The following is a 27,038-nucleotide window of genomic DNA, read 5'->3' as shown; positions in this document are numbered from 1 at the left end:
CATTATACTGCAGTAACTCAGGACAGCACACTCCCTTCCCCACCCCCACCCCCAGCATTTATTGTTGCTATTTGTTGTTGTAATTATTGTTAACTCTTTTGAAATAATTTTGTAAAGTCTGCAATTTTTGTTGTATGTGACCACTAAAGTTTCTGCTCCGTTAGTTTAGTGGTCAGCTAGTGATTGGACAGAGGTTTCCTTATATGCAGAAAAAGAAACAACAGCAATTGCAGGAAAACTTCCAGACTTCACAGGTTGTCTCTCTGTGTGTGTTAAGGTGTGCTTTCAACACTCCACCAAGTAGTTTTCATCCTGTCTTTGCTTTCATTTCTTGCTTTCATGGAGCCTGAAGGTCAACCAGAAGTGAGGTCTTAGGGCCCTCTTGGTTCTTTCTTGAGCATGTGCACAGCCTTGGGGAAGTGCATGGCTTTCCAGATTGCTAAGAATATATGGGAGGGTTTTGTTTGTTTGGTTGGTTCATTTATTGTGGGAGGTTTTTTTTTCTCTACAACAAATGTTTGATTTTGTATTAGGATATAGCCCATTAACAATGTTGTGTTTGTTTCAGGAGAACAGTGAAGGGACTCAGCCATACATATACATGTATCCATTCTCCCCCAAACCCCTTTCTCATCCAGGCTGCCAAATAAAGTTCAGCAGAGTTCCATGTGCTATACAATAGGTCTTTGTTGGTTATCCATTTTGAATATTGCAGCGTGTACATGATCTTCCCAAAGTCCCCAACTATCTCTTCCCCCCGCAACTATAAGACTTAGAAAAGTCTATGAGTCTCTTTCTGTTTTGTGAGCAAGCGCATTTGTATCATTCCTTTTTAGATTCTACACATAAGGAATGTTATACCATGTTCTCTGTCTGACTTGTTTCACTCAGTATGACACTCTCTAGGTCCATCCATATTGCTGCAAATGGCCTTATTTCATTATTTTTTAATGGCCGAGTAATATTCCGTTGTATATATGTACCACGTCTTAATCCAGTCCTCTGTTGATGGACATTTAGGTTGCTTCCTTGTCTTGACTATTGTAAACAGTGCTGCAATGAGCACTGGGGTGCATGTATCATATGCCCAGGAGTGGGGTTGCAGGGTCATATGGTAGCTCTATTTTTAGTTTTATAAGGAACCTCCATACTGTTCTCCATAGTGGCTGTACCAATTTACATTCCCACCAACAGTGTTGGAGGCTTCCCTTCTCTCCACACCCTCTCTAGCATTTGTTGTTTGCGGATTTTTTGATGATAACCATTCTGACCTGTGTGAGGTGATATCTCATCGTAGTTTTGATTTGCATTTCTCTAATAATTAGCGATGTTGCACATCTTTTCATGTGCTTGCTGGCCATCTGTATGTCCTCTTTGGAGAAACGTCTATTTGGGTCTTCTGTCCATTTTACGAGTGGGTTATTTGTTTTGATGCTGTTAAGTGTCATAAGCTGTTTATAAATTTTGGAGACTAATCCCTTATTGGTCATATCATTTGTAAATGTTTTCTCCCAATCTATGGGTTGTCTTTTCATTTTGCTTATTGTTTCCTTTGCTGTACAAAAGCTTTTGAGTTTAAATAGGTCCCATTGTTTATTTTTGTTTTTATTTCCATTATTCTGGGAGATAGATTGAAAGAGATCTTGCTGTGATTTATGTGCGAGAGTGTGCTGCCTGTGTTTTCCTCTAGAAGTTTTATCATACTTTTAAAGTCCTTACTCCTCATATTACGTCATTCCTCAGCCTTTTCAACCAAGCTTTTTAGTTAGTCTGTTGTTTGCCCTGTTATTCATTGTCTAAAGCAGACACAACTAATACATCTACCTGTAAATGTTTTGAGTAGTTCCAAGTTAGGTGAGATAAAGTCAAGTCCTTTGAGCCAGTCCCTTCAGTGATCCACCAGACAGATCAGAACTAACAACCATGATTCTTTGCAAATGAGGTGCCGTTTGCTCCCTCCGTTAGTGGCACATGTGCCAGAAATTCAGGGTATTATCTTCAAGGCACTGTTGACCACGGGGTGGGTTGGGAGCAGTGGGTGGTGGGGTAGGGACCAGAGTATGTTAGAAGTTCCCAAAATTCTGTTTTTTTACTGAGATTCGGCTTTTTTTTTTTTTTGGTCTCATTAAACATTCCCCTAGTTGTTGCAACTTTTAGTTTCCAGAGTCTGAGAAGATAGATTCTAACAGCTTTTAAGAAGTTTTTTCCTTGCTTTTATGTTGGATGGACTTTTAGTGTTCCTTATTCTGCTTTTTTTTGCTTACCTCACCCTGTGTTTATATGATCCCATAGATTCTGACTCTGGATCGGGCTCGGATTCTGATCAAGAGAATGTTGCTTCTGGCAGTAATGCCTCTGGAAGTGAAAGCGATCAAGATGAAAGAGATGATGCAGGAAAACCAAGTAATAAGGAACTGTTTGGAGATGACAGTGAGGATGAGGGAGCCTCTCATCATAGTGGGAGTGATAATCACTCTGAAGGATCAGACAATAGATCAGAAGCTTCTGAGCATTCTGACCATGAAGACAACGATCCCTCAGATGTAGATCAACACAGTGGATCAGAAACCCGAAATGACAATGATGATGAGGATGAGGGTCATAGATCAGATGGAGGGAGTCATCACTCGGAAGCAGAAGGTTCTGAAAAAGCACACTCAGATGATGAAAAATGGGGCAGGGAAGATAAAAGCGATCAGTCAGATGATGAAAAGATACAAAATTCTGATGATGAGGAGAGGGCACAAGGGTCTGATGAAGATAAACTGCAGAATTCTGATGATGATGAAAAAATGCAGAACACAGATGATGAGGAGAGGCCCCAGCTTTCAGAGGATGAGCGACAACAGCTGTCTGAGGAGGAGAAGGCTAATTCTGATGATGAACGGCCAGCAGCTTCTGATAATGATGATGAGAAACAGAACTCAGATGATGAAGAGCGGCCACAGATATCTGATGAAGAGAAAATGCAAAATTCTGATGATGAAAGGCCACAGCCCTCGGATGAAGAACACAGGCATTCAGATGATGAAGAGGAACAGGACCATAAATCAGGTAATACACTTATGAGAACCAAAGTGGTTTAGTAGAAGCATTGAGGTACAGTGGTGGCTCATTGATTCTTTTTACAGTCCCATTACTTTAGTACTCTGGTTTTTCTCTTCTGTTCCTCTGTTTCAACCTTTTCTAACTCTATACATTTTACTTGTAAACATTTTCCTAATTCGTGTATTATTTCTGTCTTTCCCCCTTCCATTTTATTGATGATAGATCAGGAAGAAATAAATTTAAAGAGGGAAGTCTTAGAGCAAAGTGTATAGTGCTATAGTAGCTAGATACCGAACAGAGTCAGTTCCGTTTCTGTGGGTAACCGGAAGAGCATGCCCCAGATGAGAATAGATGTGCCTGGGGGGGGAAACCCCCGTGCCATTGAAATGCCCAGTTTCCAGTTCAGTTTATTAGAGATCCAAAATTTCATCCTCCAGAGGTAATCAGGCTCCAAGGAGTTTATTCAGACTAACCACAGGAAGTTATAAAAATTGAATTGCAAAATTGTTTCAAGAGCATCAGTTATTTTTCTATCCTTGTATCCTTTGAGGGGAAATCTGCATTGGATACCAAACTGTAACAGTCAGGAGGTTGTCTGAGGAGCATAATATCCAGAAAATGACAACACAGGTTGGATGATCTCAGTGAGTTATGATAGCCTGACACATGCAGCCTCATCCTGGGGAGATGTGCTTGGATCAGAACATTTATTTCCTGAAGACAGCAGGAAAACATAGAGCAGAACTTTGGCTTCTGGATCCCTTTTCATAATAACTACTTACACTGTTTTCTTGAAGTTAGCACATTCTTCATATAGAATATTAAAACAGTTAACCATCTGATTTCTTTGTGTTATATAAAAGTCACTTTGATTAAGTTGGAAGTCTTCCTGTAGTAATATCTGGGTTGCTTCATTTTTATAAGTAATTGATTATAATTATATATTGATTCTGTCTTCTTAGAGAGCTGCAGTATGGGGAGTGGGAGGTCTTTTCCCCTGGAATACATACCTCAGGATAGCTTTCAAGACCACATTTTAACATTATTTAGGAGAGGAGGTCAAACAGTTTCCAGAGATGGATATAGGTCTATATAGACTATAGGACTGCAGTAATTATTCAATAACTAATTCTGGGTAGAGTTATTTGTACTGGGAATACCCAGAATCATTAAGGCTTATGCACTACTTCCCAAATACTAGCAGACTAACATAAAACTAAGAGTAGGAGTCTTGTCACTGGTCATCCTGCTTAACTAGTTCTACAGTGGTTGGGTTTTGAAGTTTAAAATTACGTGAACAGTTGTACCATCCAGAAATAATATATTTGTGTCTTCCATTACGGTATATTTACTTCTCTTTTGTCTTCTGTATTGAATGATATATAAATTTAAAGTTTCAGAACTGCTTTTCTCATTCTCCCAAGTTTTTCTGCTTACAAAAACCAATGTTCCTTTTTTAAATTTTATTTCAAAATTAACCATAGTAAGTTGATTTTTGTGTGTGTATGTGGAGTCCTCTTAACATTAATGCATGTATAGATTTTTGTAACCATCACCACAGTCATGATACAGAATGGTTCTGTCAGCCCTAAAAAACGCCCTCATACTGTCCCTTTTGTAGTCATACACTGCCCCACCTGGGACCCCTAACAGCTCCTGCTCTTCTGTCACTGTAGTTTTGTCTTTTTGAGAATGTCGTATTATAAATGAAATCAGACAGTAGTGGCGCCTTTTTTCTTTCACTTACTGTAATGCATTTGAGAGTCATCCAAATTATTACTTGTGTCAGTAGTTCATTCTTAGTTATTACTGAGTAGTTTTCCATTGTGTGGGTGGTCCATAGTTTGTTTCTCTCCAGTGTTGCTTTTCAAACACACAAAATCAAAGTGATGGTATGACTGCGATTATACAGAACTTCTGATTGCACTCTTACAGAATCTGCAAGAGGCAGTGATAGTGAGGACGAAGTTTTACGAATGAAACGCAAGAACGCAATTGCATCCGATTCAGAAGCTGAGAGTGACACTGAGGTACCAAAAGGTACTCTACTTACTTCTTTTATATATCTTTATTTCCATTCCTCTCTCTGCATTTAACTATAGTACATTCCCAACCCTGGGCATTTACCCCAGACTGCAGGACTCACAGAAAAGAGTGTGCATACATTTAGTGTACCCAGGGAAGTTGTACAGATAAGAGAAACTGCTCACACTTAAGGAGTTGAAGAACCTGCTTCATTTGTAGTCTGAGTGAGTCTGCTGTTAGGGGCCCGAGGCTCTGTTGAGAAGGAGGTGGCATTTTCTGTTCTTCGGGTTGAATAGTGACAGTTCTCGGACAGCTTGTTAGCTTGTTCTTAGGTTCTTAATAGGTTAATAGTAGATGAAGAAGCTGATTCTTCAAGCTATTTTAGGTGAAGAGTTCATAAAAACCCAGTGATAGGTAAGGTAGGTTTTTTGTAAGGCAACAAGATCTACCTGGACTTCCCTGGTAGCTCAGCTGGTAAAGAATCTGCCTGCATTGCGGGAGACCTGGGTTTGATCCCTGAGGTGGGAAGATCCCTTGGAGAAGGGAATGGCTACCCACTCCAGTAAAATAGCCTGGAGAATTCCATGGACAAAAGAGCCTGGTGGCTACAGTCCATGGCGTTGCAAAGAGTCAGACATGACTGAGTGACTTTGAGGGGGTTCCCTGAAGCTCAAATGGTAAAGAATCTGCCTGTGATGCAGGAGACCAGGGTTCGATCCCTGGATTGGGAAGTTCCTCTGGAGAAGGGAATGGCAATCCACTCCAGTATTCTTGCTTGGAGAATTCCATGGACAGAGAAGCCTGGAGGGCTACAGTCCTGGGTCACAAAGAGTCAGACACGACTGAGTGACTAAGACACACACAGTCAAGATCTACCTGTTTATATCTGTGTGTGACTGCATTTCAAATGGCAAATTACTATACAATAAAGATGTTAGTATAAAAGTTACAGTAAACATAATTTTGATAATTTGCACAGCCATTATTGTGCTATATGATAATTAGGCATTAATGTTAAATAGCTTATATAAAAAAATAAATAGCTTATATAAATTATCACAAGTAACAGTATAACTAAAGCAAACATTTAGCAGGTCAGCTAGAGAGAAAAGGAGACAGCTGGACAGAATAATAAGCTCTGGGATTTACTTAAAGATCTTTGGGTCTATAACTCCTAGTTATGTACATGGACTTTGGAATCAGATAACTCAAGTTAGAATCTTAGTGGTTCTACTTTCCAACTGTATGATTTTGGTCAAATTAATTACTTAACGAAATTTCACTTTCTGATTTGTAAGAGTGAGATGATGCTAATCCCCTTATAGTGTTGTTGTGAGAATCACATCTATTAATTACTTTGTTCGCATTTATTGAGAATCTGCTTTGTACTAGTACTATTTTGTGCACTTGGAATGTGGCAGTAATCAAACACATCTCCCTGTAGAACCCGCATTCTGTTGGGGTCAGGGTAGGGTAGAGAGACTAATGATAACACAGTAAGTAAATGAAACATATAGCATGTTAGATGGTGATAAAACCTAAGAAGAAAATAATCAGGTGAGCATATAAGCATAGTCTGGAACCAAACCTGAGTTATCTCCAAGGTATTCCTGTATTCCATGGTCTGGATGTATCAGTTTAACCATTTACGAACTGAAAGACATCTTGGTTGCTTCTAAATTTCAGCAATTATGAGTAAAGCTGCTGTAGACATTTGTGTGCAGGTTTTTGTGTGGATATAAGTGTGTAGATCCTTTGGGTAAATACCAAGGAGCAGCAATTTCTGGGGCATCTGCTAAGAATATGTTTAGTTTGGTAAGAAACTGCCAGACTGTCTTCCAAAGTGGGTGTGCCATTTTGCATTCCTACCTGAATCAGTGAATGAGAGTTCCTGTTACTGCACATTTTTGCCAGCATTTGATGTTGTCAGGGTTCTGAATTTTGGCCATTTTAATAGGTTTCCTTCTCTTTTTCAATGATCTGTCCTTTACCTCGTCTTAGTGACTCACTCTTATGATTTTACCCTAGACCATGTCATTACCAAAATTGTAACTCTTCTATAATCTCACTTTCAAGCAGTCTGCCTTTTGACCACCCTCCTATCTTCCTGGCATCTCCTTTACTACCCCACTTTGGTTTGTTACAGATTATTGTTGATGATGTTGTTTTGCCTGTACCTGGGTGAAGTTCTTCCTGAGAGGAGGGGAGCCTGGGTAGACATGACCTGTAATTTTAAAATTTGGAAGGATGACGTGGAGAATAGGCCTGTGTGGTATGCTTAAGCCCCAAATTTGAGTATCTGGACTGTAGGAGGATATTTGGGCTCCTGAGGAATAAAGGAAAGTGGAAAAACAAGGATGCAGTAAGTAAAGGAGGAGAGGAGTGCCTCCTGTGCACTTTGCCCTTCACTGGCTTTGCCTTCTTCCCTTTGCACAGACACTCTAGTTAGATCTGTGAGTGAGAGGCTCAGAGTTGTGTTTTGGTGGTTTTCAGGTGCCGGGTCTAGAAACTTTAGGAATATGTTGAAGTGATAGCTTTGAAGAATCATTGTTACAGGTATTAAATACTGTGCCTTTTTTCTCTTGCATTGAAGATAATAGTGGAACCATGGATCTCTTCGGAGGTGCAGATGATATATCTTCAGGGAGTGATGGGGAAGATAAACCACCCACTCCAGGACAGCCTGTTGTAAGTAAAATTACCAATGAGAACTGGAAGAGAGAACTAAGTGTCTCTTTTATGCCAGGAAGAGGAAGTCAGTAACTGAATTGCAGTATGGAAATACAGTGAACGTGTGACTTCCTCATTTATGTAGAGAACTTCTGCTTATAAGAGGATTAGAAAAAACTGTCTTGAAATGTCATTCCGTGGAATACTACTCAGCAATGAAAAGGATTTATATATGCAGCAACTTGGATGAAGTTTACTGATATATGAAATTTACTGATATATGCAGCAACTTGGATGAAGTTCCAGGGAATTATGCTGAGTGAGAAACAGCCAGTCCCAAAAGGTTAAGACTGTATAAATCCACTCCTCTAACCATTCTTAAAATGACAGAATTATAGAAATGGAGACAAGATTAATGGAGATTACAGCAGCAGGGTGAGGGCAAGAGGGAAGTGGATGCTGGCCGTAAAAGGGCAGCGTGAATCCTTGTGGTGATGGGAATGTCCTTTATCCGCCTGGGTCAGGTCAGTCTCCTGGTTGTAATATTGTACTGTAGTTTTTGCAAGATGTTGTCACTGGGGGAAAGAAGATAGAAAGAACTGCCCGGTGTGAGGTGGGCCCACACCTTAAGAGAGTAGACTGCATGGACCTGTGAATTGAATAACATTTATTTGAATGTTTTTCTTGTTCACGTCAGCAAGTGTGTTTTGTTGATAATTTTCTCTAATTTTAATTGATAAAGTGATTTCATATTCAAGTGTCCGTTAATTTCACATTTCTGTTGGTGAGTATGTGGAAGATAGATTTATCATAAAAGAGATGTTTTCTTACTCTGATGCTTCTAAACCAATCTTGTTTATCCGTGAGGGTTTTGGGGGGTGGGTTGGTAGGGATGGATAATAACCCTGAAGTCATGTCTCATTTTACTTCTTATCTGCCTAAACGTGGAAATGGAGCTGGACCATCTCTAAAGTCCCATCAAGCTCTAAAATTCTGTGACTCTTTTACTAGGATGAAAATGGATTGCCTCAAGATCAACAGGAGGAGGAGCCAATTCCTGAGACCAGAATAGAAGTAGAAATACCCAAAGTAAACACTGATTTAGGAAATGACTTATATTTTGTTAAGCTGCCCAACTTTCTCAGCGTAGAACCCAGGTAAGGGGATCAGTTGATAGTTTTTTTTTTTTTTTTTTTTTTAGTTGATAGTTTTTTAATGTTGGATAGGAATATGTAGAATGTTGATATTTTTCTTACTTTGTATGAATTGACTAGTCACAAAACGGAAAACTCGTTATGTATCTCTGAAAAAGTAAAAACCGAATATATCCTGTGATAGAAAAAGTATGGACTATTGGTAAAGGAGATTTATAATGCTTGTAATTGTTTTTAGCAGTCTGTTACTTTCTTATGAATTAACAGATATCACTAGTCTTGGGTGTTTCTGACTAATGAAGCCCTGAAAAAACTGAAATTGAGAGTAGTGAAGTTTGCTAGAAAAACTGCAGATGTCCTCTATAGCAGCCATTGTGGATCTAGAAAAACTAATGGTTTGGACTGTTAAACAGCATTGATGGATATTATTCACTAAGTGACATGCAAGCTCTTTGTGCTATTTAAAAATTTTTTCCTAAGCAAAATGTGGAAAGCTAGGGTATACATGGCCTACTTGTTCAGAGACTTAAATAAGAATTAAGATGAATATTTAGCCTTGCTTGCTCTTTATTTCAAGCAATATGTATTGTTTTTTCAAGCAATATGTATTAATACCAAATTTCAAGAAGGTGCAGTAATTTGAATACATCCTTATAGTTGAACATGAAGATATTTGACTATTACGATTTTTAGTTACTATGATTTTTTAAAGTTGCTTTATATAGCAGGAATATTTCTTACAAAATATGATTAATAGTTTATTTTAAAAACAATTTGTAGACCATTTGATCCTCAGTATTATGAAGATGAATTTGAAGATGAAGAAATGCTGGATGAAGAAGGTCGAACCAGGTTAAAATTAAAGGTACCATTCTGTGCTTTACCCCTTTCTTTTTTTCTTTTATAAAGTAAAACCTGGGGATACTAACTTGAGACTTAAGTTTTTGAAAATGATCTTCTCTGTTTCCTATGTCATCAAAAAATGAATTGTCTACCTTTTCGGAATATATTTTAGAAAGAAAATAGCATAGATTTTTCTCTGTAAAGGCGTCACTTTTTTATCACTTTTCTTTTTTTTGCTATATTACATCTTTTGGTGCTTTAAAAAAATTATTAGCTACTTTCTTCAGAATAAGTTGTACTGTGGTTTGTGTTTAAAACAGCTCCCTCCATATTTGTTGTGGGTTAAGTTCTAGCAACTTCCTGCAAGGGGAAATTATCTTCAGGCTCTTTGATCTATGGATGAACAAATCATATACAAAAGAAGAATTTATTACTGGTACCTAACACTTCACCACATGGCTGTCTTTGTATTTTTCTAATTGTTCTTGTTCACTATTAGGAGAGATTTTTATTGTGCTAAATTCCTGTTAATGCTTCTCTTTGAGACCTTGTACTGTCTGGTTACTCTGTTCAAGGAGGGCCTCTAATCTTCCTTTAATCAAGGAGGATGTAGGTTTAAGTAGATGGTTTAGAGCTGAGTTGTAGCACAGTATCAAGAAACTGTTGAATTCATGATACCGAAACTGGTGCTATGCATTTTAAATTCTTAAGTCTGAAGATTTCCTGTAAATACTTTCTTTTTTTTCCAGTAGATATTGTACATGGTATTAAAATATTAAGAAGTGAGAGTCGGCCTTCTTAGAATTCAGGGGCTGAACTTTTAGAATAATTCCATCTTTTCAAGTTTAATGGATCCATAAGTACCTAAAGAACCTTGATATAAAATGGTTTCTCTAAGAGGCATGAGCTTCCAAAGCTTTTCAGTGAAATTTCATTATTCCTCCCACTTAATGGAAATGTAAATCAGATGAGAAAATGGAGATAAATAGGCACCATTAACTTGGTCAAGGTCACACCATTAATATATAGTCCTTAGGCTTTTTTTTTTTTTTTTGCTCTTTTTCTTACTTCCCCTCCTCTGTCTCCATGTTAGGTTATCTCTTAATGTTTCCCTTGGAACATGTGTATATCTATTGTTTTAAGGTTAGCACTGTTAATTTTTCGTGACTGTTTTAGCACCTCTGTAGTTACTCTGTTGCTTTTATTTCTCATCATTTATATAAATTAATGTGATAGTTCCTTATTTACTTTTTACTGATTTTTACATTTTCCCCTTATGTTCTATCATGATACATTGACAAGTGTCAATGTATCTATGTTTTAAGGTCACGTAATACCAGACTCTATTATCAGCATTAATGTCTGAAAATAAATGTTTTACTCTGAAACCTTAGTGTGTAGACTACAAAATGTCAGTGTATAGCAGACTATTGTTTTTTAAAACCTTGATGGGTGATGGAAAATAACCTTGGATCCTTGATTTTTGAATGATGCTCTTGAGACAAGGCCTACCATTCTTAAAGAGTCAGTTGGTGGTATGATTAATTCTTTAATGAACAAAGAACCAGGTACATTTTATGTACCTCTCTGAGGTTCTGTGTCTTTAGAAGTACTTTAATGTGTCTTTCATCCCAATAGGGTAAGACCTAGCAGAGTATTCTATCACAGCATCATTATTATTTGAATCACCTTATACAATAGGAAGCGTTTTTCAAAGTGGCTTCCCAGTTAATAATGGCCCATGTGTTTTCATATTTCTATGTGGCTAACCTGTTTTATGCTTCCCTTGTGGCTCAGCTGGTAAAGAGCCTGCCTGCAATATGGGAGACCTCTGTTTGATCCCTAGGTTGGGAAGCTCCCCTGGAGAAGGGAATGGCTATCCACTCCAGTATTCTGGCCTGGAGAATTCCATGGACTGTATAGTCCATGGGGTCGCAAAGAGTCAGACACGACTGAACCACTTTCACTCACTCACTCGACCTGTTTTATAGGGCTTCTCTGGTGGCTCAGTGGTAAAGAGTCTACCTGCTAGTGCAGGAGACATGGGTTCTATCCCTGGTTTGGGAAGATTCCCCTGGAGAAGGGCATGGCAACCCACTCTAGTATTCTTGCCTAGAGAACCCCATGAACAGAGGAGGCTGGTATGCTATAGTCCATGGGGTTGCAAAGAGTCAGACACAACTTAGCAACTGAACAACAGCAACAAACCTATTCTATTTGAGAGGGAAGGCAGGGATAATGACAGATCATTTTGTTTAGCTTCTTTTATTAAGAAAAATTTCAAACATAAACAGAAATAGCAAGAACAGTGTAGTAAACTCTCACGTACCCATCATTCACTTCAGTGGTTGTCAGGTTGGACATCTTATTTCATCTGTATTCCTCACCCCATCTTACCCAGACTGTTTGGAAACAAATCTCAGATATGACATCATATTTAATATTGAAAGTGAAAGTCACTCAGTCGTGTCCGACTCTTTGTGACCCCATGAACTATAGAGTCCAGGCCAGAATACTGGGGTGGGTAGCCTTCCCCTTCTCCAGGGGATCTTCCCAACCCAGGGATCGAACCCAGGTCTCTTGCACTGCAGGTGGATTCTTTACCAGCTGAGCCACAAGGGAAGCCCAAGAATACTGGAGTGGGTAGCCTATCCCTTCTCCAGTGGATCTTCCCAACCCAGGAATTGAACTGGGACCTCCTGCATTGCAGGCGGATTCTTTACCAACTGATCTATTGCATTCTTAATCAGTCAGCTTCATAGTTTGTTTATTTAGTGAGGAATAAAGAAGGATGGGGAAACTGGAAAGAACTCATTAGGACACAGTTGTAGAGGCAGTTAACAGAGGCGATCTGGAAAATCTAGCCGTGAGTGGGAGTGGCTGCAGTTAGGGTCGATGGTAGGGGCAGAGGCAGGGGGATGCTTGGGCTTCAGCCTGTCGGTTTTCAAAGTGCTGGCTTTTCTTTGATGCCATCTTCGTTCACATTCTCTTTCTCCTTGTGAGTGTGACCTTTTTCAGTTCTTTGCTGTCATTTTAGTGCATTTCCAGGATGTGGCATGGATAAAGTATGTGCATTTAGTGTGCTGTATTTTCCTGGAGGTCCCATTGAGTTTTTAATTTCAATAACAGTGGTTTTCATTTTAGGAAGCCTTTGAATTTTGCAAATCTGTCCGGTATTCCCCCTTCCCCATAAAGTTAAGATAAAGTTAGGCTCTAAACCTGCTCAAACTTGGGGTTTTTATTTTCATAAGGTACTGTTTTTTCCTTACCTATATGTGGGGGTTTCCTTATCTTCCTAAGCCAGTAGGCAGAGTTTTTAGTCCCACATTTATTGGGTTTTTAGTTCTATGAGAGAACCTGCTTTATATAGGAGTCTCAATCCTAAATTGCTATTTCATTATGGCTTCAAACCTTATTTCTTGTCCTGCTAGCTTTTCCTGTGTCTTACAACTTCTGGAGGTTACTACAGATTTAGCACCTGCTCAGATGCCCTGGCACTGAGCTCTGTCTGTAGTTCCAGCACTGGGAGTAGAAATTCACGTAGGCATATTTTCTTTCCTGTTGTTATTTTATCTAATGTCTCTAGGTGATTAAAACAAGAGGGTTTCAATGTTCTTTTTTCTGTCACTATCTGTCTATGCTTATTCTGTGATTATATATCTCTTGAGGAGAGAAGACGCAAAAATGACAGTGTTCTAAGGCACTTGTATTTTTAAAACAGGTAGAAAATACCATAAGGTGGAGGATACGCCGGGATGAAGAAGGAAATGAAATTAAAGAAAGCAATGCTCGAATAGTCAAGTGGTCCGATGGGAGGTGAGCACAGGTGCCTGAAGAGTGTGGAAACATACAGAATGTGGCTGATGTTTTGGAATAAGGAGGGATGATGTTTTGGAATAAGACCTTATTTGGGGTATACCTCTTATTAAAGGATTTCTGTTATTTAGTCTCTGGCATTGTATAGAAAACCTCAGAAATAAGTAAGCAGTTGAGGGTTGTACAAGCTGGTGGGAGACTTATTAAAAGTAGGCTGGACCCAGGTTGGATGCATGAGACAAGTGCTCGGGCCTGGTGCACTGGGAAGACCCAGAGGGATCGGGTAGAGAGGGAGGTGGGAGGGGGGATCGGGATGGGAATACATGTAAATCCATGGCTGATTGATGTCAATGTATGACAAAACCCACTACAATATTGTAAAGTAATTAGCCTCCAACTAATAAAAATAAATGGAAAAAAAAAATAAAAGTAGGCTGGAAATATAATCGTCCTCTGGCTATAGCACCATAGTCAGGAAAATTAGACCAGCTCCCCTGCCCATTGCGTACTCCTCCCTAGAAGTTGACACTTTAGTAAAACTGCCCCTCACTGGGAAGGTGGTAGGGGCTGAGTGAATGTCACAGCATGTTTTGCTTCCTAAACATAAACACACAGCATTCTTTACTTCTATGTAAGTCTTTTTTCACATCATGCCTTTTTATTCTTCCCTTGCTTCTGAATTCTGTGTTAGGAGAGAAAGCAGCCATTGATTCACATTCGAAGGGAAGTAAAAGGAGAGAGTGAGAGCTTTCTGACTAACATGTGAAGTGTTCCTTCTTTTCAGCATGTCCCTGCACTTAGGGAATGAGGTATTTGATGTTTACAAGGCTCCGCTGCAGGGCGATCACAACCACCTTTTTATAAGACAAGGTACTGGTCTACAGGGACAAGCCGTCTTTAAAACCAAACTCACATTCAGGTAATTACTCTTGTCAACGTACTATTTGTTAAACAGTAAAAGCAGTGAAATACAGGTGTTGTTCAAAATGCGTGACTCCTGATTGGCATAACCTCACAGTATAGTTCCCCAAAGACCAAGATCTGGTTCTCAGCTCTGAAGGTTCAGAGGCTCTTTTGTCAAGTGCTCTGAAAGTTGCTGCTTCACAGGGAGCCAGGTCGTGCTAACCAGAGATCCAGGAGACTGGTATGTAAACCAGAACGTGTGTATTAATTCTAGTGATTACTATAACTGCCAGGAGGCCTAAGAGTACTAACTGGGCAGTGTGTCTTTCTTTCTAGTAAAATTTACCTGTGAGACTGATAGTTAGAGGTTCTTAGTGGGCATGCAGTCAGAGGAAGGGCAGTGAGTTGGTGGGTGTGAAGGCCAAGGTCATCTGTTCTTTAGGCCCCTGCATCCATTACCTCTTCAAGCAGTCCTGCACCCTTGGGTCAGCTGGCAAGCTCATTCCCCTTGTCGAGACAGGACAGGCAGGCATGTTTTTCTTTCCTTGATTCTAAGCAGATCATCCTCCTTGGGTAATGCTTACCTTTAGAGTTGGCACAGTATTCTTGGTTATGAATTACATTTTCAAAGTTGTAATGGTCAAGATTATAGGCTTTGGAATCAAATAGACCTGTATCTAAGTCTCACTTCCACATGCATGACCTTGTGCAACTTTTCTCAATTTTTCCTTGCCTCAGTTTCCTAGTATATAAAATGTAATAATTATCTCATAGAGGAGCTATGACGGTGAAGTCATGTAATATATAAAACACAAGAGTACAGTGCTTGGCACTCAGTTTTCAATGAATGCTTCTGGTTTTTGTTTGTTTTTTCTTTTTTTGTTTTCTTTCTTTCTCTTTTAAGTTTTATTTTTTAATGAATGCCGTGTGAGCCCATCAGTTTACTGCTTCTAGAGGGTAATCATGCTGTGCAAGCCTTTTTTACTCAACCTTTCCATATTTTACTTCACTTGTGGAGGTTAGAATGGTTTAGTAAGCTGCAGAATGAAGAAAGGTTAGAATCCCCATCTAGTATGTTGTTTTGTGTCTCTGCCTATTTTTTTCTTGAGAATGGGAAATGCTCACTGGCCTCCTCTGCTGTTGGTATGGCTGGCTTACAGATGTATTTGCTAAACAGTGAGGTATTTTTGTTCATTTCCTGCAGACCTCACTCTACAGACAGTGCCACACATAGAAAGATGACACTGTCACTTGCAGATAGATGTTCAAAGACACAGAAGATTAGAATCTTACCCATGGCTGGTCGTGATCCTGAGTGCCAGCGCACAGAGATGATCAAGGTATGTTGCCTGAGCTTTTTCCCAGAATTTTGATAAATTAAGAAAAGCGTTTCCCAAAATGTTGTTCATCATCTCTTGTTGACCTACCCTTTCCTCCTTCCATCTGGCATGAACAGGGAGCTGGTTTCCATTTCCTAAACATTTGGCAAATAAGGGTGATGTGGTCAGGGTCCTAAAACAGACCCTGGCTTGGTTTCTCTCCCACCAAGTCCTGAGAGCAACCTGTTGACTAAAAGAATCTGAACCTTCATAGATAATTTCAAGGATGATTAAATAAGTCATCCATGGCTGATTTGGCGCCCATGTCAAAAATAAGTGGAAATGCTCGAGAATTAGTCTAGATAGAATATAAGAAGGCCAGAAGTTTCCTCCCTTTTCCACTGAAGAAAGGGGGGCTGAAGGACCTGCAGGCTCCAGGACCACGTTGAGAGATGCCCAAGCCCTCCTTCACTTCCCCAACTTCTGTGGAAATGCACAAGGAATCCGCTAGATTAGTTTTAATCCCTGTTCTGTTGACAGTGATTTTTACAGAATTAGAGTTGTATGCAGTAATAAAGCAATTAAACAAGAAATCAAGGGAATGCCAGAACATCCCTGACCTCTCATAGCCGGGCCTGCCTGGTGAACCTCAAGGTGTGGAAGCCAGGCAGATAGAAGAGAATGAAGGGTCTATTTTGGGACTCAGGGCCCCTCTCCACCAGCACCCCCTCATTCTGCTGTTAGCTTTCGGGAGTGTCCTGAGTTGAGGGCCCCAAGCAGGAATATCTGGGTGCCATGGTAGTTTGGTGGAGCCTGACAACTCAGGTGTGTGTCTCAGAGTGAAGAGAACCTGCCTCCCTCAGGCATCCACTGGGCATGGATGAGGTTCCTCAGGCTGGTCGTGCCCTCTGGACTGTTCCTGGCAGCAGAGGGGACGCTGCAGCTCCCAGCAACCGTGATGGGGCGGTTGGTGTGAGGGAGCCTCCTGCCTCTTCACCCCGTGTTGTCTTCACACCTTAGAATTGAACAGGACAATGACTGTGTGTGGTAACAGAGATGTGGAATGGAGAGAACTCACCGTGAGGCATAGGAACTGGTGTTAGCCTGGGCAAGGCATTTACATGTTCTTTAGAGTAGAGAAGTTTCAAGTGGGCATTAAGTGAGTTCATCTTTTTTAAAGTTCACTAATTTGCTTCTTTACAGAAAGAAGAAGAACGTTTGAGGGCTTCTATTCGTAGGGAGTCTCAGCAGCGCCGCATGAGAGAGAAACAGCACCAGCGGGGACTGAGTGCTAGTTATCTAGAACCTGATCGATACGATGAGGAGGAGGAAGGCGAGGAGTCCATCAGCTTGGCTGCCATTAAAAACCGATACAAAGGGGGCATTCGAGGTGAGTGAGCAGAAATGAAATTTTGTCATTTCAGGGTCCTGGAATTCATCTTTGCGTTCAGTATACTGTGAATGCCGAGTCATTGGGCATTTTATTTTTTAGGAATCGGTGTTAATGAGTGAGACGTTTCAAGGTCTCAAGAGGTAGTCATTGTGAAATTCTCTTGGGTCAGCCTAGAAGAGTAGAAGCTGCGTGTACTGTCACTTCTAGACGCATCTCTTGAGCTTCTGCTCTCTGGTTTGAAAGTCTGCCAACTATGTATCTTGGAACTTTTCTCAACTTTTAAAATTACTAATTAGGAATCAGGAAGCTCAGTTTTTCAGAGAATACATGTGTTTTCTTTCAAACTTCTCCATTGTATATTCTTTTCTTTCATAAGTACCAGTAATTTATAACGGTCATTCAGCACCTACTGAGTTCCAGGCAGACACTCAAACATGGATCCTGTTTGGTCCTCATAACAATGTTATGACCCAGTTACTATTATTGTCTTGTTCTTTTTTTTAAAATTGTATTAATTGAATACTGAACTAATTGCATTAGTTTCAGGGTTACAGTCTAACGATTCGATATTTGTATGTATTGTGAAATGATTGCTGTAATAAGTCTAGTTAGTTAATAACTTCTGCCACCAAAGACAGTTGTAGAATTCCTTTTCTTGTAATGGGAACTTTTAATATCTGCTCTCAGCAACTTTAAAATATGCAGTGCAGTATTATTAACTTTACTCACCGTGCTGTACACTATATCGCCAGGATTTATTTATCTTATAACTGGAATTTTGTACCTTTTGACTCCCTTCGCCCCCACCCTCCACACCACACCTCAGGCAGCCACTAATCTGGCTTCTGTATCTATGAGCGTGGTTCTTTGTTTTCCGTTTTTTTCACATCCCACACATAAGTGAGACCATACGGTAGTTGTCTTTCCTTGTGTGACTTATTTCACTTAGTATAATGCCTCAGGATCCATTTTTGTCTCACCCTTATTGAGGAAACTGAGACTTTGAGAGGCTGAGTGGCTTGCGCAAAGACGCAGCTGGTACACACAGAGTTCGAGACTCAGGCGGCCTGACTTCTGAGGCATCTGTCTCAGCCACAGTACTGCCTCCAGAAGTTTCCCCGCAGCCAGCAAGTGAGATGTCGTGCTGAAAAGTAAACTGAACCCGAGGTGGAAGACCAGGCTGGACACCCTGATCCTGCCTGCTCTGATCTTAGCCCTGCTACTTTCTAGTTGGATGACTTTTGGAAAGTTACAGTACCTCTTTTCTGTTACCTTATCAACGAAAAAGCTGCTTATTAGTAAGTGTTTACACCATGAGGTTGTTTTGAAAATTGACATACTGCATATTAAATACTGTATCCAGTGCCCAGCATATAACAAGTACTAAATAAATGTCACACAATACTATCATCATTGTACTTGCCACTCATCAGCTTCAGGAGTGACTCCACATCTCTGAATATACCACATTCCCCATCGGTAAAATGAGGACCTAGTCTTCTCCAGATGAGCTTTAATAGAGCTTTGGGAATCACTGTACAAAACCTTGGGTCACCATGTCAATGGTTTTGCTCTGTTAGAATGATAAATTTTAAGAACACCCAAATTTTCCTTTCTCTGACTATCCCATGAGATGCCTTTCTCCTTTTTTTTTTTTTTTTTAACAGCAACTGCATTTGTTCTGGTGGACTTTTTACACCCTTCATACCTGCCTATTATTTATTTTGGGACTACAGTATAAAGACCTTTTATTTTTTCGTTAGTGCTAATTTCCCACAGGAAAGATTAATTGCAGAAATACATGCCATATAAACTAAATAAAAACACAAAAAAATCGAGGATGTCTTTAGGAGAGAGTTATATAATATTCAGTTACCCAGTGATTAGTCCTAACAGGCAAGTTTTAATAATAAGTTCTGTCCGGTAGTCAGGTAGGCAGGGAGTAGGGAGAAGGGGAGGGCTTTGGGCTATTAAGTGAGGAGGTTGGTCTAATATCAACTGTTCTTATTTCACCCATGTTTCTCCTGAGCTGGGGCATCAGCACAGACTTATTCGTCTCCATCTCCCTTGAAATGTCTACCTGGTAATAGGTGGTCTTTATAGGCCTTGGAAACCACCTCCTGTTTTATCTCCAAAGCTTGAGTTAACTGTTACTTCTATGAAAGAATGACTCAGGCTATTTTGGAAGAATAGCGATGTCTGTCTCTTTAATCATCTTGCACACAAACCTTAGAAAAATTTTTTTAAAATCAGTCTCGTATTTGAGAGGACAAGTACTTCATTTCAACAGGTCTCAATTTACATTTATCTTTAAAGTTTAAAAGTTTTTATTTTTGGCTGCGCTGGATCTTCATTATTGCTTGCAGGCTTTCTGTAGTTGCAGCAAGCAGGGGCTAGTCTGTATTGTGGTGCACAGATGTCATTGTGGTGGCTTCTCTTGTTGTGGAGCATGGGCTCTAGAAGTGCAGGCTTCAGTACTTGTGGCACATGGGCTTAGTTGTGGCATGTGGAATTTCTCCTGGACCCGGGATTGGATCTGTATCCCCTACATTGGCAGGTGGATTCTTATCCACTGTACCACCAGGGAAATCTGGAATTTTAAAAGTGTTTAACTATTTGCTTCTCTGTAAACAATATATAGAAGGAACTGAAGATATACATCAGAAGGAAGATCCAGGAATGGATTATCTTTGAAAGTCACTCACAAATCTTACTCTTTGCTTTCAGAGGAACGAGCTAGAATCTATTCATCAGACAGTGATGAGGGATCAGAAGAAGATAAGGCTCAAAGGTTACTCAAAGCGAAGAAACTCACCAGTGATGAGGTAAAACCAAATTTATTCAATTCTAGAGGTTTACCCTGTACCCATAGGTTAATGCCTGGAATGAGGAGGAGCTCACAGCCTAGGAGCACAGACATATGTCTACACACTCCATTGAAGCTCAGTGAGATAAATCCAGAAGCAGGCTGGGAGTGGCCCAGATGAGCGTCTGATACCTCTGCTTAGAGAAGGAGACCCCTTCTTGGTGTGTTGAAGGAAGAATGCTAGCACAGGGCACACCAGCCAGGATGGGCACGCCAGGCAGATGCAGAGGCCTGGGAGAAGACAGGCCCTGAGATAGCCAGGCTTTACTGGAGGACTGTTATAGAAATCATTTAGTGTGGGTAGACAGTGTGTGTATCTCTTCTTTCTTTCGCTCTTTTTTTAAAATTTTCAGTATGTTTTTAAAATTACAGAAATAATTCTTATGGTAGAAAAATCTGTTTTCTTTTTATGTAGATGAACTAGTATTTGAAATAGTATTGAGTAATTCAATAAAATAAATTTCCATGTGTTACTGAAATAATAAAATTTCAAAGGAATTTTAAGTTATATTTTTAACAGTATCCTTTTCAAATTATGAGAGTTCAGGTACTGAGAAATTTTAAGTCTTTTTTTCAAGATATATGTAACTTGATACATGATATATGACATGTAACTTTATATAACTATATTATTTCAGGTGTACAACATATTGATTTGATTGATATATGTATATATTGCAAAGTGATTACCACAGTAAGTCTAGTTAACATCCATCACCACAATAGTTATGTATATTTTTTTCTTGTGATGAGAACTTTTACAATCCATGTTCTTAGCAACTTTGAGTTGTACAATAGAGTACTGTTAACTATAGTCACTGTGCTGTGCATTACATACCTAGGACTTACTTATTTTATTTAAGTCTTTATAGATTATTGTTATTTTTGGTGTTCTTGAACTGTTCTGTGGTATCCTACTTTGAATTTTTTTTTTTTTTTTGAATTTCTTTTAATTTCTCTGATTGGGATCTGTTAGACTTTCTGAATTTATAGATTGATATCTTTCATTGGTTCTGAAAATTTCTCAGCCATTAATTCTTCAGATATTACTTCGTACCATTCTTTTTCCTTTCTTCATGAAACTCTGATTAGATACATGTTATTCCTTCTCACTGTATCCTCCATGACTCTCAAGCTGTCCTTCATATTTTCCATGTCTTTTTCTCTTTGCATTCTTGGATAGCTTCTTCTAGTTCACTGCTTCTTTCCTTAGCTGTCTAATACATTATTGATCTCTTTTACTCAATTTTTAACTGTTCCAGTTTTTCAATCTCTAAAGGTTTAGTTTTTCAAATTGGTCATTAAAAAAAACCCTGCTCCTAATTCGTATTTTTCAGTTTCTCCTTTATGTCTTTAAGTATTTTAAACCTACTAGTATGGTCTTTTATATCTGATAATTCTGAAGTCTTTACATATGTGGTTTTACTTCTTATTATTTCTGATAGCGGTTTCATGATGACTTATTTCTCCATGTGTTCTGTAATTAAATGATTGATTTACTCAGATCAGTGGACATTTTTATAGCCTAGATTGATGGATTCCTCTGAAGATGATATATATTTGCTTCTGTCGGGTACCTTGGGACTACTTTAAATTATATTCTTGGAACAGGTCGTTTTAGTTTTACTGGAAGTATGGGTTCTGACTTGTTGTTATGAATTTTCCTAGAAATGTTTAAATTTTTTCTTAATCCCCTCTTAATTAGTTCAAATGTTAGAGACTGGAAATTATGCTTGCAGGCATTTGAAACAGGGGTTGGCAAACTACATCCCGCGGACTAATCTAGCTTGCCACCTGTTTTTTTTCAAATAAACTTTTTTCAGAATCTACCCATAGTTATTCATTTATGTATTGTCTCTGGATGTTTTCCTTCTGTGGTGACAAGAGTTGCTTAGTTGCAACAGAAACCATAAGTCTTGTAAAGCCCGAGACATTTAGCCTCAGGCCCTTTACCGGGCTGATTTGCTGACCCCTGCCTCAGAGAAAGGGGCCTGGGCTTATCTCTAGTTCACCTGAACAGTAAAGATACAGTCCTTTGGGGTCTGTTGTTAATCTGCTGCACTTGGCCTTAGTGTCCTGTTCTCAGCACCCTGCAAGGCATAAAAGCAAAGCTTGTGTTCCTACAGTTTGGTAACTGTCTTCAAGGAGAAAGCCTGATTTAGTGCTCTGCTCGTCTTTGTGGGTTCTTGGTTTTGCTTAATTTTTGGCTTGTGATTATACCTTATTTTCTTGCCATCACTTGGGTTTGTTTATAGTTTTTCATCATTGTTATTTTCAGTGAGAGGGTTATTCAGAGGACTGTTCTGCCATATTGTGGAAACATTGTTGTGTTCCTGTTAATCATGATTTCAATGTACTTTGATCATTTTGGCCTTCTATGAACTGTGAACTTGCATGAGCTCTTTTCTCATGTGAAACGGAATTTTGTCCTTGTGTTACTGTTTGTTAATCACAACATTTAGTATTTCCCAGTCTTCCTTGGAAGTGGTATGCTATGGAAGATAAATAGACAAAATTGTTAAATTATTTTGCAACATATTTGTTTTAAATTAGATAGGAGATGTCTTAATGATGCATTTACAGTGTGTTGAACTGTTGGCAAACAGCAACTGGCATCTAAGCAGATGCTGTTTTATTTATTGGCAAGCAGAAACGGAATGAAAATTGAAAAGTGCCATGGGACTTCTGTTTATTCCTAGAATTCTCAGAAATGAGATTTCTACATGTGATCCATCAGATAGCCTTTGAGGCCGGGCAATTACAAACCTGTAACTGCATGACTTAAAAATATCTCTTGTGAATGCCTCCTAGCTATCTGTTACAGGAGCTGCCCTCTACCTCCCTCAGCCGAATACGCGCTGTGAAGTCTTCCTGTCCCCCTCATTTCTCCTTTCCTGTCAACAGAGACTTCACTTCTGCCTGGACCTCCCAACCTCCTCACTACCCAGTTCAAGTCCTGGAGTGGGTTACAGTGGGTGGGGGGGCAGGGAAGTGGAGGGGAACATGCTCTAGGCCTCTCTCCTTATTTGCACACTAAACCCCATCCACACGCCTTGAATCTAGGTATTCCTCTGAGATAAAGCCAGTTTTCAAACCTTAAGTCCCCGCACCAGAGAATGACCATTGTCACAGGAGCATTCCTTGATATGGGAGAAAGGACAGGGCTCTGGATTGCTGAATCTTGGGGCTACCCTCTACCTCTTATATTGGCTTCAGCAAGTCATCTCACATTTCCAAGTCTGTTTCCTCACCTGTTCTATGGGACTTATGCTGTCTGCCTTATAAAGTTGTATTCTAGTTAATAACAGCTATGAAAGTAGGTGTCACAGTGAATGCTCATTTCCCTTCCCCAATAGGGTCTAAGTTACAAAAAAGAAAAACAGAGCTTTTCATCCTTCCTGATTTTTGTAAGCAGAGACAACTTCAGAAAACCTAAATTACTCCCAAAGTGAAAGGTTGGTAGTAGTAGAAGAAACTGTAGAAAAGGGAAAGATCCCCATGGAAAGGAACATGCAGACAATGAGAAGAAAGGGTGGCATGTCCAGGTCTCCGCTTTCTTGAGTGAAATAGGTGACCTGCTGGGGACTGCCTAGAATGTGACGCTGGCGGTCTGCTTCCTCTCTGTGTCTCCGTCCTCCCCCAGCTCTGCCTCGTGGAACCTCCATTCCCCCTTGGCAGCTTCGCCTTTCCTGTGAGAGGCCCCTGTTTTTACGGCGCCATCAGCAACTTGGAACAACTGCAGCCCCCGCTCCCCTCCAGTGTGAGGCTTTCCCGGGGCCGAGGTTCAGATTGTTTCCCTGGAAGGCTTGGCTCTCTGGGTGTTGGTTTCTTGTACTTTAAGATACCTTAATTGCTATATATTCTGAGGTATGTTTTGGGTTAAGTAAACTCTGAGAGCTGTTTATAATGTGAGTTTTACAATCAGCCTAAAAGATAAATTGTTAGAAGACAGTTCCTATATAATTGTGGGTTACCTGTTCCTTTGTCTTTAGGGACCCGCATTCATGACTGTGAGGCTTCCCAGGTGGTGCTAGTGCTAAAGAACCCACCTGCCAATTCAGGAGACGTAAGAGGCTTGGGTTCGATCCTTGGGTCGGGAAGATCCCCCGGAGGAGGGCATGGCAACCTACTCTGGTATTCTCGCCAGGAGAATCCCATGGACAGAGGAGCCTGACAGGCTACAGTCCATAGGGTTGCAGAGAGCCGGACACGACTGAAGCGACATAGCATGCAGGAACTCATTCATGACTATATTAGGAAGCTTTGTGTTCATCCAGTGTATTTTTGTCATGTGTTGTATTTACATGGCACAGCGGTTTATCCCAGCTAAGTTTGAGACAGAATCCCACACTCCTAATTTCTCAAAATGAGATCTCCTGAAGGCTGCCACTAACTTTCTAAATCCTGAGAGTAGTAGGTCTGCATGCCTTTTCTGGACTTCACTGTGCTTGTCTGTAGCTGCCAGGGCAGTCAGTCCTGGAAGGGTTTTCAGAGCTGAATTCCAGAGCGTTTTACCCCAGACCGAGGATTAGAACTGGTGCTGGTTAGGCCCCTTTGGGAGAGCTTTGACTTGGCTCCTTCCCCCCCAGCTGCTGGGCGTTGTCTATGACCCTTCAGGACAGGTGCTCCCACCTTTTAGAAATACTGTGCCAGCTGTTCTTTTATTCACCCAAACCCATTAAAAATTTTTAGAGCTGAAGAGACCATACACACTGAAATTTACTTGGGCAAGGTTGCCACAAACAGGCTTGTGTGTAAAGTGTTTAAGATAAGATTCATCAGCTGAAAAGAAATGAAAAATAGTGATGGTAGTCAGTGTCCTCCTTCTTTTGCCTGTGTAGGGTTAGGAGAGAAGTATCTGGGTTTGCCCAAGGCTGGGAAGTAGATAGGAGGCTAGTAGAGCCTGGGCAGGATCCATCTTCCAGGCTTTCTGTTAGGGTAACTTTACTGCCACCTGCTGGGAAGTAAGTGCAGTGGGACTTCTGGATCTCTTCCTGTGGATTATAACTGTCCTGTTTGAATTCTCCTATGACTTCGGATCTATGGGGATGCATTTCGGATAATAAGGCAGAAGACAAGTGTGGGGTACGATCTTGCTCCTCAGAGGCCAGGCATAGGGACCATCAGAAGAAGTGGCCATGCCTGCTTGGATGCTATGTCCAGAAGCAGTCCTTTGGACAGGGTAGTAAGAGGCCTGGCCTTCCCCGGCTTCAGCCTTAAACTGTTCACCCTGTCATATTTTTGGTGAAGAATCTCATTAAGGTAATTCTGGAGTGTCATATTTAGTATCATTTCATTTTCATCAGCATTTTGATACTAATTCAGTGTTGATCTGTTTGAATTCTATCTGTAACAATTGTTTTAACTTCCTGAGTTTTTTGTTTCTGTTAGAACACTGTGCAGCATTATTTTAAGCTTTGGAAGCTTGTGTATGAAGCCCTTTAATTTCTTCAAAAATTGTTTAAAAATTTAAAAAAATACATACTTGGCTGCATCAGCTTTTCGTTGCATCATGTGGGATCTTTCATTGCGGCACACAGGCTCAGTAGTTGCGGCACACAGGCTCACTAATTGTGGCAAGCCGGTTTAGTTGCTCTGCGGTATGTGGGATCTGAATTCCCAGACCAGGGACCGAACCCACGTTCCTTGCATTGCCAGGCAGACTCCTAAACAGGACCACCAAGAAACTCCCTCAAATATTTTTTTAAAAAATCTTTATGAGTTTTTAGTACATCCAAAACAAGAAATTATTTTTTTAAATTGACAGTCTTTAAAAATTTTTTTACATAATGAAGAAGTGAAGTCTGAGGAAGTGGAGAAAAAGGGTTTAAGTAAAATATTCAGCAGGACAAGTGATTCATAGGCTAACCTCTTTGGGAGAGCGCTAAGCCTTCCCAGGGCAAAGCCCGTTTCCACTTTCCTGCAGCCCTTCTCCATGTAGAACAGCTTCTTCCCTCTGTGAGACTGGGTCACAACTGCTTATCCGCTCACCCTTGTGGTCCTGAAGTTGGGTTTTAGGATTAGTTTTGTAAACACTCTGGAGTCATTTTGAACACCTCTAGTACTTGTAGATTTGGAAACTGCCATGACCTAAACCACTGGTTTTACAGCTGGTAAACATTCTTATTACAACAGTTATGTTATTTTGGGTTTTCCAAGGGTTATTCAGTTCAGAACTACTTTTGATAAATCTTTCTAGAAATATTCTCTATGAACTTTTAGACTTTAAAGATTTTTATCTGTTTAGGAGGGTGAGCCTTCTGGAAAAAGAAAAGCAGAAGATGACGATAAAGCGAATAAAAAGCACAAGAAGTACGTGATCAGTGATGAAGAGGAAGAAGATGATGATTGAAGTACAAAATGTGAAAACTTTATATATTTTACTGTACAGTTTGTTTTATAAATATGTAAACATGAGTTATTTTGATCGAAAGAAATTGATTTGCTTTTGAGTAATTTTAATTGTAATAAAAAATTTTAAAAAGCAAGTCTCTGTTCAAGAAATGGACTTCTTCCGAAGCAGGTTGATTTTGTTCATGCTTTACACTAAATCTTAGGTTTTAGTACATTCCTCCTAGACCCTACAAAGAAGCCTGGCCAAGGCCCAGTGAAGCAAGTGAGGCATTCTTCTGGGGTGCAGTTTTTAAAAATTGGCACAAAAAGCTTCCATAATTGTATTCATTTGCTAGGGCTGCTATAACAAAGTACCACAAACTGGGAGACTTCAAACTATAGAAATGTATCCTCTCATAGTTCTGAAGCCTAAAGTCCTAAATCAAGGTGTCAGCAGAGCCATGCTTCCTCTGAAGGCTCTAGGGAAGGCTCCTCCCCTGCATTGTCTTAGCTTCTGGAGGCTTCCAGTGTCCTTGACTTGTAGCAGTGTCATTCTAATTTCACCTCTATCTTCACATGGGTTGTTTCACTGTGTGTCTGCTCTGTGTCGCCAGATCCCACTCTCCTTTAAGGACACGCATTGGTGGTTTAGGGTCACCCCTAGTCCT

General features: G+C 40.0%; 1 protein-coding gene across 1 annotated transcript in view; it reads left to right on the top strand.

Moving 5' to 3' along the window:
- The window catches only part of LOC122705225 (RNA polymerase-associated protein LEO1), a 32,506-nt gene extending 5,986 nt beyond the window's left edge, over positions 1-26,520 (top strand). The window contains exons 2-12 of the mRNA XM_043920463.1: positions 2,293-3,054; positions 4,984-5,088; positions 7,667-7,761; positions 8,755-8,900; positions 9,678-9,762; positions 13,462-13,556; positions 14,341-14,475; positions 15,664-15,799; positions 16,982-17,168; positions 19,899-19,996; positions 26,285-26,520. Of these exons, the coding sequence (XP_043776398.1) occupies positions 2,293-3,054; positions 4,984-5,088; positions 7,667-7,761; positions 8,755-8,900; positions 9,678-9,762; positions 13,462-13,556; positions 14,341-14,475; positions 15,664-15,799; positions 16,982-17,168; positions 19,899-19,996; positions 26,285-26,389 (1,949 nt within the window). The 3' untranslated portion in view covers positions 26,390-26,520. The remainder of the gene's footprint in view (positions 1-2,292; positions 3,055-4,983; positions 5,089-7,666; positions 7,762-8,754; positions 8,901-9,677; positions 9,763-13,461; positions 13,557-14,340; positions 14,476-15,663; positions 15,800-16,981; positions 17,169-19,898; positions 19,997-26,284) is intronic.
- Positions 26,521-27,038: the final 518 nt, after the last annotated feature.

This window comes from Cervus elaphus, chromosome 12 (assembly GCF_910594005.1).
Source record: "Cervus elaphus chromosome 12, mCerEla1.1, whole genome shotgun sequence".
In the NCBI taxonomy this organism is placed as follows: Eukaryota; Metazoa; Chordata; class Mammalia; order Artiodactyla; family Cervidae; genus Cervus; species Cervus elaphus.
Note: the sequence above shows the minus strand (reverse complement) of the source record. Positions and strands in the feature narration are given on the sequence as shown.